The 13,430-nt window shown below is 37.8% G+C and overlaps 2 protein-coding genes across 3 annotated transcripts; both read right to left on the bottom strand.

Annotated features, from left to right (window-relative positions):
• Window positions 1-1,670: 1,670 nt before the first annotated feature.
• On the bottom strand, window positions 1,671-2,222 carry LOC110914589 (ethylene-responsive transcription factor 4). The gene has a single exon (XM_022159377.1). It carries the CDS (start codon window positions 2,220-2,222, stop codon window positions 1,671-1,673), a length of 552 nt encoding a protein of 183 aa, XP_022015069.1.
• Window positions 2,223-3,966: 1,744 nt separating this feature from the next.
• On the bottom strand, window positions 3,967-8,771 carry LOC110912928. 2 transcript variants are annotated; one of them, XM_022157767.2, is made up of 17 exons: window positions 8,403-8,771; window positions 8,260-8,323; window positions 7,203-7,311; window positions 7,018-7,080; window positions 6,708-6,811; window positions 6,551-6,617; window positions 6,382-6,453; window positions 6,067-6,228; window positions 5,910-5,983; window positions 5,708-5,805; window positions 5,513-5,620; window positions 5,330-5,424; window positions 5,116-5,253; window positions 4,711-4,758; window positions 4,509-4,623; window positions 4,332-4,432; window positions 3,967-4,265 (listed from the first exon to the last, which is right to left on the bottom strand). In XM_022157767.2, exons 1-17 carry the CDS (start codon window positions 8,473-8,475, stop codon window positions 4,176-4,178), a joined length of 1,581 nt encoding a protein of 526 aa, XP_022013459.1. In that variant the 5' UTR covers window positions 8,476-8,771; the 3' UTR covers window positions 3,967-4,175. The 2 variants fall into 2 exon arrangements, with proteins under 2 accessions (XP_022013459.1, XP_022013458.1); XM_022157766.2 differs by having other exon boundaries at window positions 5,513-5,805; window positions 8,403-8,770.
• Window positions 8,772-13,430: the final 4,659 nt, after the last annotated feature.

Below are 13,430 nucleotides of genomic sequence, written 5' to 3'. Positions count from 1 at the left end.
AGCTGAAGGAGCCACTTGCTTCATTAGAGGAACTTCATCTTTGCCTTGATCCTCCAAATCAAAATCAAGAACGTCAAAGTTAGGAACCTTCAGAGCATCTCTGAGAGACATTATGACACCTGCATTCTCAAAATAAAAAACAAGTTAGTAAAGTAACAAAAGAAAAAGTGCCGAAGGGGAGGTAAAAGGCCGGAACTTATGATCACGCTTTCTGCGAATAACCGGCCAGTCCCTATCCCCTTGGCTCCAAGAAAAACAGAGTCGACCCAGTAAAAGAAAGTGCTCATGAAGGGGACGGATTGGGGACTTGTGCTCAATCAAGGCACGGGCCAGTTCTTGGTCGAAGACGAAGTCTTCGCCCAGATCGAAGGACATCGACGGGTCCTTAAAACGCCACCTCATATCCTCCGGAAGACAACGATCGTCCAACCAGAAAAAATTATCTTTCCAGTTTGTTAGGCTGGATCGTTCGTCGGAGGAAGGGGGAGGTATACCCTTCCTATGCGCAAACGTATACCAGTCCCCGGCGGTAATAAATTCGTAGAAGTACCGGAAGACATTCAAGTCCGGTCTCCGATCTTGGGGCTGACAGGAAATTTCAAAATGACTCACACGACTCAAACCGAATGGGTTAACTTGACTGATATGAACCCTAAAAAATTGGAGAACCCTAGTCAAAAAACGAGAGAACGGAACCCTGTAATTCGCGAAATTACAGACGCGAGTGTAAAAGGGAAACTTCCCCTGACGGAAGGGGTAAATGATTTCGTCCTTTGAAGGAAGGACCGGGTGAAGATCCAGAGGGATCCTATATTCTCGAACAAACTTATCCAACTGACGTTGGGTAAGAATGCTCACACTCGCCGACATATTGTCTTTACCCGGAGCCATAATATAAAAAGAACGCACCTTTCTTTAAAGTAGACGAAGATAAGAAAGCAAAGGGGATAACAGTTGAGAGAAGAAAAAGAGAGAAAAGAGGTAAAAATGAAAAGGTAAAACCGGTTTTTATAGAAAAAAGTAAGTCGGTTTAGGGGCAGTCAAATCATGTCGTCGCTTCAGTTGACACCCACGATTCCCAACACCGGGTTTCGTAATCGACATGTGTAGGTGACTGACAGCCAAACCACTTATATCACCCACTCCACGCTGGCACTATTCGAATCGTGCCATGTCATTCGACCGAAACCACTCCTGCAGCGACACGTCATTCGGGCAAAACAACTTACACAAACATTTTGCTAAGTCCCTTACGGAACTTAACAAACTGGGGGACTTGAAGATACAAATCCGAGGCCGGACATGATCCCTTGGGACGAACCGAACTCCACTTGAACGGACATCTCAGATATGTCCGTTCCCCCATAACTCCGGAGACGAACCGCCATTCAAATGCGTCTGGACGAATGACGTCATCTCAGTTGACCATTATAAATACCCCATCAAGTACAAGGCCAAGTACGATTTTCTGAACCTTCGTCCTTATTTTCTCTCTCTACTTTCTCTCTCTACCAATACTTATCCTCACACCGGAGGGTGGTCGCAGAAGGGCCCTCCCATCTCTGCGGCGAGCCTAACAGTTTTCTGTTTTGCAGGACGATTCTCCAGCTCATTTACAAGATCCAAACCCTCGATTACAGGCTCCGGCCTAAACTCGATTCTTTGGTTCTTCAATAACGATAACTGAAATTCACAACTGATGAGGAATCGGAGTCGGTTTCAGCAACAGAACCAATTGTTAAATTAAGAGGATTGGCAACGGATCTATCAAATCTTAATATTTCGAGACATTTGTTGATATGCAAATGAAACAGAAGCAACAGATTATGCATCGGAAAAGCAACCGGATGATGCGCGAGGCTGAGATTGAGTGCCAACGGCGGCGGAACGGACTGAATAATTCCGGTTGGGCTTGTAGTCACAGTCTTATTTCCTCCATCGTAAGCGGCGACCGTAGGAAGCCACAATTCGGTAGAGGTAGGGAAGTTCGTCTTCGCCTTTTCACCTCGAAACTCACGCATCGCGGAATCGTACGCACGCGCCGTCTCTTCGGCGATATCAAATGTACCTAGCCACATGCGGCTCTTCTTACCTGGATCTCTGATCTCAACTGCGTAATGGACCCACGGCCGCTTTCGGACACCGCGGTAGCGAGTTTCCGTGACGCCGTTGACGCCGGCGGCGGCGGCAGTGTTGACGTCAGGTTTGTCGAGTGGTGGCATGATGGAGAAAGATCGGACAGGAGAAAAAAAGGGTGGGGTGTGGAGGGTTTATATAGTGGGTGAAAAAAAAGGCTCCGCACCACTCGCAAGACATGGGGCGCGTGTCGATCAAATGTTATGCTCCTGTTCCGTGTCCTAGGGCTAATTTCAAGAGGTCCGTTTTACCACTCACCCTTAATTTCCTGAATTAAGGGTGTTACTCATCATTTTAGGGCTCACATTACTTAAACATGTAAAAACCAACTTGGGCAACTTCCTGTTTTCAAACGACCCATCGTGTAAACAGAAAAAAGCAATTACACCTACAACTCTTTGGTTCAATATGTAAATATAAGACTATTCACTATTACAACCTTAATCTAACCTAATCTTCTATTAAAATACTAATTTCTTTCTCTTTCACCTACACAACCCAACCCAATTGAATTTTTCACCCACATTCACAACCCAACCTAAAGTAATATTTTATTAAATAAAAATGATTGGAGATAATTAATCGCCTCCTGCGTCACTGCGATATATCGTCGACAACACCGTCAGATGAAGACCTGGACGAATCGGATGAAGAGTGGGATAACATTTTTAAAAATGATTGGAGATAATGTATGTGTTTTTTGTGATTGGTTTGTGTTTTAGTTTGTGAATGGTGTGTGTTTAAGTTTGTATATATATTATATTTTTAAGGTGGTGTTAAATATACCCAAAAGTCAACCTTTAGGAGAGAGAAGGATTAGAAAAAGAGAGAAAATAGCTTACATTAATTACCTAAAGCATTAAATTTTGTTCCTCTCACCTCTCTCTTGGCTCTCTTTCTCTCTATATATATTTTTTTGGTTGTGGTTCCTTGTTATAAAGTCCATCTCTCTGCATATATATTTTTTTTGTACAGCAAAAATGAAGTTCATATAAATATGCATATAAAGTCCATATAAATATGCCTATAAAGTCCATCTCTCTGTATATTTTTTTGGTTGTGATTTATTAATCTGCACATTTTGTAATACTTTTTTTTATCGTAAATATAATAGGTGAGTAATTAATTTTTTTGAACGTTTATTTTTTTTGGCCGAGTACGAAGAATTTATTATTTTTCTAATGTATCATTTGACTGTATTTATGCTTACAATGGTCATGAAATGAAATTTTATTAACCTTCAACGTAAACAAAAGTATTAAAAAAAATTATTGACTCGTTATTTATTTATTTATGATGAACTTTTTCACTTTTGTGTTTATAATAAATTGTTTTGACTATTTATTTATTAATATTGATATTAACAAAATATAAAAAAGTAACAAAAGTATTACTTAAAATAAGATTAAAAACATAATTATTACTTGACTTTATAATAAAACATAATTATTACTTTTAGCTTTATAATAAAATAATATAATAAAGTAGTTAATCATTACTAAATCATTACTTAATTTGACTTTTGGCGGGCATGGGTGGCTAAAGGGTGCCATAGGGCGCTAAAGTGTCCTAGTTGGCAAGGGGCGATATACCACACCCCATGGCTAAACGTTGACGGGTATAATTGATTTGTCATTTAGTATGAATAATACTATATCAAAAAAAAGATTGAATATCATTATGCCAGCAAAAAAATCTACTGAGAATACATCAAAGAACGTCGCCTACATACCATCTACATATGCAAGGATTATGCAAATAGCCATAGTCTACCATATAGTTTTATTTGAAAAAAGTTGTTATTTAATATATTAGAAGTGGTTGCTATCATTATGAAAAAGAATCTTATGATAGTAAGCATGTTAACAAAAGAGTTCCTTCTAACATTCTGCTTTCGACATCGTCAATGAACACAACGATTGTTAAAAGTAACGCTGGCGATGCATTCGTCATTTCAGTTTATCTAATTGCTACCATATTCTTACAGAAAGAAATATATTCAACAGTTTGTTCTCACAGTAACGCAGTCATCAACAAACCTAAAACCTGTCAGCAGTTGCAACTTCAGGTCGCGCTTCTTGTTTTCGTCCTTTAGTGAGATACGGACCTTTTTTGATAGTTTCCAGCAGCTGCATTATATTATAAGAAACATATGAAATCGTTATACATCTTAAAACTTAAAAATGGAATCAAACCTTTTCTGCAGTCCCCGAAAGTGCAGGATCACTCAGAAATTTGGAGGATGAGGCAAGAGCTTTATAGGTTGCTTCACAACAGTTGTATCTGGCCTCCATACCTGAAATGTAGACCCATTATAGGAATAAATTTCGAATTTAAATTGTTTGTTTGTTTTGTATATAAAAATAAAATACCTATTTTAGTTGTTTCTGTATATGAATCTGTGATTATATTTATTATCTCTTGTCTTGAGCAGATCTCCACCAGGAACCATGGTCTAGCAGACAGTCCTGTTATCAACCTGTAACCCTACAAATCATATGTAACTCAAAACTTAAGCCAAGATATTTCCATATTTTATTTTAGCAATTAAATTAAATATTGAAAATATCTCACCGCGACCCGGAATTCAGACTCGAGTTTAAGGATTGCAAGAACAAGACCCTGCCACATTACACAAAAAAACATTGTTACTTAAAATAGCACGCATATTATTTTGTGGTAATCTCGTATATGCCGCTGAAAGCTTGCATAATATCATATTTACTCGACCAAAAAATTAATATCCGCGACACCCATTCAAAATACTTCATATTTACCCATTTCGTAAAATGCGATTTATAATATGATCGTATTACCCTTCTCTTCTCCTTACACTCAAAACTCTCATATCCTCACGCAAGTATTACAGGAAGGGTATAAATGTAATTAATTTAAAAATGGTCAATATAATATCATACCAAGTTTTGAGGGAAATACAGAAAATAATACTAAGTAATTAAGATGGTTGAAAAAACTAACCGATGGTATAAGCTTTGGAGAGTTGGATGCCGTTTCATAAATTAATCTACGCAGGGTTTCTTCAGCATCAGAACTCAACAATTTGTTGTTTTCGATCCGCGTTTCTCCCACAATATTTCCAAGAGAATGCAATGCAGCCTGTTTTCCAAAAAAATACTTATCTCAAAGAAAAGGGTATAATTGTAATATACTTTTAAAGAAAAGAAAAACTAACTAGTTGTCTGCCACGGCCATGCAGGTCAAACGCAGCATTAACAACATGTTTGGCAGCAGATGTGTTTGACAGTAGCAATACAGCTCCTTGAGATGCTACAACCATTTAAAGCGGCAGAAACACGTTTATACTCGCAACAATATGTAAATAAAAATGAATAGTAAAACAGGCTAATCTACTTACATGACCCTATTTGACCCAATGCTTCAAGAGCACATTCATATTCATCTGTATCTTGACTTTCCAGCAATGAAATCCTTTCATCAATGGCTGAGATCACAGCTTTAACACCTACATGAAAAATTAAAAAGTAATATGAAAATAAATAAAAATAATAATCAATCGATATATATTCAAACACGCACAAAAAGGGGATACCAGATTCGTCTATTAACGTGAGAAGGTTCTCCTTAGATAAAAGCCGGCCGCTGATCATCATAGCCCTCGATCTCAACATCGATTCAGCAGAAGAATTTCTATAAACGTATTATACGATAACAATACGCAAATTAAAAACTATACGACATGTACGGATCACCAATCAAAAACAAAATTCAAAGCTAATTTAGAATGAAAATACCTGATTATTGAAATAAGTAGCTGCAAAATATTGGTCTGGAGAACATATTCCATTCCATGCTGGACCTCAGCCAGCTGCAAAAATCAACACAGTTATATAAACATTAATAATTGTCAAAAACGAAATGAAATTAAAAAATGACTTAATGATGAAAAACCTCATAATAGAGCTCCAGCACACTTAAAGTTATAAGTGTATCTTTAGCGTTGCGAATTTCTGCCTCGAAAAGACCTAAAAGATTTGAGTTGTAAACTAATGTTGCGGCTGTACTTGAAGTAGAGAATAGCTTCACTATTAATGCCAACACTCGAACTCGTCCCTGAAATAAATTTTAAAATTTAGTATCAAAATAATTGTCTTTTAGCCTAACTAGTTTCCAAAATGACTATTTACTTTCACATTATGGACTTCTGAAAAATTTAGCAAGACAACAACAGGTTACGTAAAGTAACACATGTAATAACTACCATACCAATGACGAACATCTTGCTGCTAACTTTGTGATATCTGTAGTTTCAGTGGGAGTAGATGGGAATATGACTTCCTACAGATTAATCATTCCAACAAAAACAAATATAATATGATATAATATAAGATGGGAATTATATTATACTATAAATCAAAAAGAGAGTTGAACTCACTATCCCCTGTTGAGATCCGGCTAAATTCCTAATTGCATCTGTTGCTGCTACAGCCACTTGTTCATCGCTAAAGCAAAAAATAATTGTAGTTAATTTGGAGAAATGTAAAATAGATATAGCATGATTAAGAAAGAAAATTAATAATTTCAGACTGTACCCATCGACAAGACAGTTAAGCAAAAGCGGATACACGTCATTCTCTTTGATCAATGAAGTAGCTAAACCAGTATTATCATCAAGATTCTCCAAAAGGCTAGAGATCTAAGCATAATAATGAAAATTTACAGTCAAGGAGTGCCGCACTTACTTTGATCATATAGCAAACTAGACACATAATGTAAATTTATCAGTTCAAATGAACTCAGTTTATCAAACCCAAATGGAATATAACATTTTCTTTAGCATAATGATAAGACATGATTGATCTTAAAACATAACAGAAACAGCAAATGTTAAACAATAGTTACCGTTTTACATGACAAAGCTCGGACTTTCTGAGAATATGCTTGCAGGCCGACCACAATGAAAGGCTGCAGGTTAAAGAGTAGTCTTCTTTTTATAAATGAAATATGATTGCTTTATCTAAATTCCCTTATTTATAATTAGAAAAACAGTAACACAAAAAGAAACGAGTTAAGCTAAAGAGGCATACCATGAAATGTGGGATGAGGGAGGCCCCATATTTTGTTTTAAATATCTTCTCTAAACAATCAACTAGTGCATCCTCCACACCAGCCACATCTCCTTTGGTTTGCAAAGCACTTCAATACATACATCCATTAAAAAGCTTCATTATTTTCTTATAATCTAAAAGAGAAAAAATCACCCAAAGTATTCCATTAAAGTCACTCAATTTTTGTTCATTAGGTATTCCAATCTTGTTAGGGGAAAATGGAAATAAAACATAAGTGGCTACTGGTAGGGCTGTCCAAAAGCTCACGGCTCGGAGCTCGCTCGGATTTAGCTTGCTCGATATGGCCGCTTGGTTTGAAAGTGAGCCGAGCTGGCTCGGCTCGGTTAGAAAGTTAGCCTAGCTCAGCTCGGCTCGTGACGAGCCAAATTGGCTCGGTTTGGCTCGCTTGGTAGCTCGGCTCGGCTTAGCTTGAATTATTTTACTTATAATATATTTTATTTTTATATACATCTAATATATTACAAAAAGTGATTATTATTTACATGTATTTAGCTTTTAGTTTGATATCTATGACATATTTAAAGGTTGATTGCGTGCTAATAAACAAATATTGTGTTTACTTGAAATATAAAACTTATTTTGCGTTGTTGCACGTGATTTTGGCTTGTATTGTAATTAGGTTGAACTTATTTTGAATATGTTCTTTTTGAAGTATTGAATAATATTTTAGAATACTGAACTTTGAGAGCTATTTATTAATTTTTATTTTTAAAAATTGAGCCAATCCAAGCCGAGCCAGCTCGGTTTAAAACCAAGCCGAGCCCGAGCTTAGATTTTCAGCTCGGTTTCAAATACGAGCTGAGCCAGCTCGTTTTATAATCGAGCCGAGCCCGAGCTTGCCCTAGCTCGGCTCGGCTCATGAACAGCCCTAGCTACTGGACGAATTCTCCCCAATTTAAAAAGTCAAACTTCAAAAGTAGCAAAGGAAGTTTACATGCATCCTTAATTACTAGCAACGGAAGTCAGAAAAAAAAAAAGATCATCCAGTAACGAATTAACAGATGAGAAAAACTACCTGATAATGACAGGAAGAGGAAAGAAATTAAGAAACTCCTTCACAGCAGCTTCCGATCGAGTGCCTGAGAAGATTAACAGCAGATCAAAACAAACAAACAGTTAAATTAAGCAGAAAACCACAAGAGTGATTAGTAAACAAACCAGGGTTAGAGCAGAAATCAGAAGCAGCTTGCAGCAGCTTTGAAGTATCAGCGAGAGAATATTCTTCCTCCATTTCTGAGCAACAAGACGAACAAAATCGATTTATAAACCCCTTTCTTCCTTCCTTCGTTTCTTGCAAGATAATCCAAAAACCCACCGCTTCATCTTTTATTATTTTTATACAGGGGATCCGTTTAATTGACCCGGAGTTTGTATACGATGAAACCCGGCCTGGTAAAGGATCATCAGACTTGGCCCACGGCCCAAACAAAATCTCTCACCGCTAAAGTGGTAAGTCGTAATAAAATAGTTTTGACTGCTAAGTGTAGAGTGAGTGGAAGTGTGAAACTCGGCTCACGTCTCACTTGTTTCATACTCTATTTGTTACACCTCTCGACTTGTGAATACTATTTGAATTCAAGCTTAATTTGTACCCTAAGTTTTCTGTATAAGGTTATAAGGCTAGAGTATTCGTACAAATCTATATAATCGGACCAGTCGCTTTTATCTGGGAACTCTTGGGGTGAGTGTTCACTTATAGGCTAAAGCATGTATTCGTGATACATTATAAATACCCATTTTACTTTGATTAGTCACCGTGTCGTTTATTCATTTTGAAGAATGAGTAAATGATTACACTCCTTATACTTCTTAGATATTCTAACGATTCTTTTTAACAAACCTATATCGATCTCACTCGTCTTCCCTCATGATTTCTTTCTTTTTTAGAATGCCTCCTCGTCGCAAGACTACCCAAAATGCTGAAATAGCGGCTCTAATCGCTCAGCAAATGGCGACGATACTTCCAAACCTTGTGACCCAACTCAATCAGGCCAACAATAACAATAACAACAACAATGTACCCACGCCTCGTAACTACAAACATTTCAACTCGGCTAAACCAAACAAGTTCTATGGGTCTGAGGGAGCTATTGGACTCCTATAATGGTTTGAAAGCATTGAGAGTACCTTCCGCCATTCTTAGTGTTCCAATGACCGCAAGATAGAGTTTGCTTCGAGTACTTTCCATAAAAGAGCACTCACGTAGTGGAATAGAATTATAAGAGATCGAGGTGCGGAGGTAGCCATGGCACTATCTTGGGAAGAACTCAAAACTCTTATGATAAAAGAATTATGCCCACGCAATGTGATGAGGGCACTCGAAAAAGAATTCCAAGACCTCAAACAAGATAGTGGCGAGAATCGTGCCTACACATATCGGTACGAGAAGTTGAGCCTGCTATGTCCCACCATGGTCACACTTTTAGATCGGGCCAGTAAGAAATATATTGATGGCCTACCTGATGCGGTTCAAGATATTGTCACTGGTAGCAAACCAAGTACTGTTAGGGAGGCTATCGAACTAGTTGCAACCCTAACTGACTCTCAAGTGAAGAAAGGAAAACTCTTCCGCAAGGATGGGAAAATGCAATCTGCTAAGGTTACCCTAGAACAACAAACAGAAACAAGAGCTAGAAACAAGAGCCGAACCCTCTAGAAACTCAAAGAAGTGTAAGGCTTCAAACAATTTTGCTATTGTTGCCCCCAACCAATCAAGATGCTCCCAATTAACCAGCTCATCCCCCTGCTAGGAAACCATATAATGGAAGCGCACCTCTATGCAATCAATGTAACCTTTACCACCACGCCAATGTCCTTTGTCGAAAATACTCAAATTGTATGAAAGTCCCCGGGACCCCCTAGATCGTCGACGAACAACATCCATTGCCCTCGATTCAAGACGTGAAACATCAAAACACAAACAAGATAGAAAGATGTAGAAGCTGAATCTCTTTATTATTGAAACAATCATCATAGATTTACAAACCGAAAGAGTATACATCATCTACAAGCTGGTTTAGATCACTAAGATCTAAACCTAGTTTTCTCTCACTAATACATAGTCTCCCTCTCTAGAATCTGCACACACTGATGAAGGATTGCAGGAGTTTGTGAGAGTTGATTGTTGCCCTAATCTACCCTATACACACATATATATAGACTAGGGACTAAACCCAGACAAACATATATCTGGATACCACAAACTTGGACTCGCTTACACATACTAACCTGTCCAAATATAAACTAACAGACTCTGATAAACACCCGGACAAGCAACACAAACAGGATGTCCGAATTTTTAGGTATATTCGGACTCCTTTATATAACAAACTCGGACACCTCTAGTCCGAATTTAACTAATACATTCGGACAGGCATCTCACTTGGATCTTTAACTTTCTTTTACTTGGACATTTGACTTTGTTGACAAGAACTGATAAAGCACAGTTACACGGCAGGAACTACACTTATAGACTCCCCCCTTAACTGTTGCTATCAGTTCTGTGTGGCATCGAAAATCTTCAGCCATCGGATACTGCACTTACAGACTCCCCCTTGACTGATGATATCATGTCTGCTTTCAACTTTGGCTGAGACTTGATCTTTCCGGCAGAGCACAGCGATCTTCAGCGCTTCTAATGAAAGACTTGCTGACGATCACTTAAATGGCCGCTTTGAGAAACCCGAAGAATCTAACATCAAGCACTTTCGATCCTTCCCCTCAAACTACTCCCGAATCAAGTTAAGGCGAATCAACCTACAACCAAATATAAGAATATCGCTCGATCCTTGATCTTCAAACTTAACCAATAAAAGAACGAAATGTTAGATTTCCAATGCCCAACACCGAACACTTCAAATTCCGCAAAGACATGAAGTTTGGCTCGATAAGTTAATAACAAACCAACTCTGAAAATGTACATCCGCCATCTTGATCAAAGTCTTCAACCAAGTGTCTGAAATCATTTCATCTCGAATCTTCAAGATCCAATCTCGCATCTTCACGAAACCACTAATTACCCGATGACTTTCGTCTTCGATCTCCCCCTTAATGTAAGAATTTCCTATTTATTTCAAGAATCCGACCAGTCACCAACTTGGAAGAGAGACCAACAAGACTAATCTTCTCTACTCTATCCGACATATAATAAGGCTCGACATTCAACTAATTGGCAATCAAACAGTTAGCTTTATCACGTCAACACTTAGTCAAACCTCTAACAAACTCGACGAAACTCAATCACACACTAGCTCTAAAATTGTATCATGTTTTACACTTTTCTGCACTGGCGAGATTAAACCTCATTTAATCTCACGATTGTAAACATGAACTTGTTTCACTGTCGCACCACGAGCTTTTAGAGATTTACAAAGAAAATAGGACATTTTGAATTTTTACTCCCCCTCTTTCTTTGTAAACTTTCAAAGTCCAAGTCACTTCACCTTCGTATCTCTTTGAATGCCCGATAAAAGTCCTAAATGTCCGAAAACTCTAGTACGGACCAAATCCCATACACCGAGAATCTAGAAACCGAATTTAACTCAAAAGTCCCAAAATAAACTCTAACATTAAACTCTAACAAAATAAACTCTGACAAAATAAACTCTAACAAAAGGAATCACAGATTTGGACAGTGTGATTTCCACAAACTCTGATATGGTGATTTTCACGAACTCTAACATAGTGAATTCCACAAAATCTGACAGAGTGATTTTCACATTTCCACAAACTCTGATCAAATAAGTCCTGACACAAATTCGAATAGTTGAGTTCCCACAAATTCGGAAATCAATACTTTAAATTCGGATAAGGATAGTATAAAATCTGAGCTTACAAAATCGGACCAAATAAAGATTAAATTCGGACACATATAAACTCAACAAACTCGGACCTAGAAACTCACAAATTCGGACAGGAAGACTCCAACAATTTCAGACAGAGGACACTTAAACAAGTTCAGACAAATCAAAGGATTCTAACAAATTTGGACATGAAAGACTTCTCAAATTCGGACAGGATCCAAAATAAATTCGGACACCTATAAACTCTAAATTAACTCCAGAGATCCAATTCGGATAACCAACCTTTCAAATTTATTTCCCAAACGTGATTTCACACAAGGTCATTAATAAATGCGGAAGGAACAAGTTCGAACAATGGTTAACAAATATGGATATAATAAGTTCGGACCTTCTAACACAATTCATAAACTCAGAATAGGTAATTTCAGATCAAACCTTAGATCTGTAGCAACTTGGAAAACAAGAAAACCATCCGAGTCGACGAACAACTTCAATTTCTTCAAGTTTTCTGTAGAATCTTCACGTCTTCATGATGTTTGGCGGAAACAAACATCAAATCAAGAGCAATGGTGATTTGGAAGGCGGTTAGACCATTCTGAATCCGTAACCATGCTCTGATACCAGCTGAAAGTCCCCGGGACCCCCTGGATCATCAACGAAGGCCCTCGATTCAAGACGTGAAACATCAAAACATAAACAAGATAGAAAGATGTAGAAGATGAATATCTTTATTATTGAAATAATCATCACAGATTTACAAACCAAAAGTGTATACATCATCTACAAGCTTGTTTAGATCACTAAGATCTAAACCTAGCTTTCTCTCACTAACATATAGTCTCCCTCTCTAGAATGTGCACACACTGATGAAGGATTGTAGAAGTTTGTGAGAGTTGATTGTTGCCCTAATCTATAGTATACACACATATATATAGACTAGAGACTAAACACGGACAAACATATGTCCGAATACCACAAACTTGGACTCACCTACACATACTAACCTGTTCGAATATAAACTAACAAACTCTGATAAACAAACCCAGACAACCAACACAAACAAGATGTCTGAATTATAGATATATTCGGACTCCTTTACATAACAAACTCGGACACCTCTGGTTCGAATTTAACTAATACATTCAGACATGCATCTCACTTGGATCTTTGACTTTGTTGACCAGAACTGATAAAGCACAGCTACACGGTAGGAACTGCACTTACATTGTGGACATTTTGGTCATACGGCTAACGTTTGTCATTCTACTGCTACACCAATTCAAGTTGTTGCAAATCCTGCTCAACCTGTCGCACCTCATCTTCATGCGTTACCTGTTCGTCCTCACTACACTCATGGTACCTGCTTCAGTTGTGGTGATCCTAA

The sequence above is a fragment of the Helianthus annuus genome, chromosome 15 (genome assembly GCF_002127325.2).
Source record: "Helianthus annuus cultivar XRQ/B chromosome 15, HanXRQr2.0-SUNRISE, whole genome shotgun sequence".
NCBI classification, from domain to species: Eukaryota; Viridiplantae; Streptophyta; class Magnoliopsida; order Asterales; family Asteraceae; genus Helianthus; species Helianthus annuus.
Note: the sequence above shows the minus strand (reverse complement) of the source record. Positions and strands in the feature narration are given on the sequence as shown.

Bases quoted from the DNA above. Each gene is read 5' to 3' on its own strand.
- LOC110912928 (XM_022157766.2), bottom strand. From the start codon at position 8,475: ATGGAGGAAGAATATTCTCTCGCTGATACTTCAAAGCTGCTGCAAGCT. The intron at 8,324-8,402 runs GTTTGTTTACTA...TAATCTTCTCAG, and splicing joins TGATTTCTGCTCTAACCCTG to GCACTCGATCGGAAGCTGCT. The intron at 5,425-5,512 runs GTAAGTAGATTA...AAATGGTTGTAG, and splicing joins ATTGGGTCAAATAGGGTCAT to CATCTCAAGGAGCTGTATTG.
- LOC110914589 (XM_022159377.1), bottom strand. From the start codon at position 2,222: ATGCCACCACTCGACAAACCTGACGTCAACACTGCCGCCGCCGCCGGC.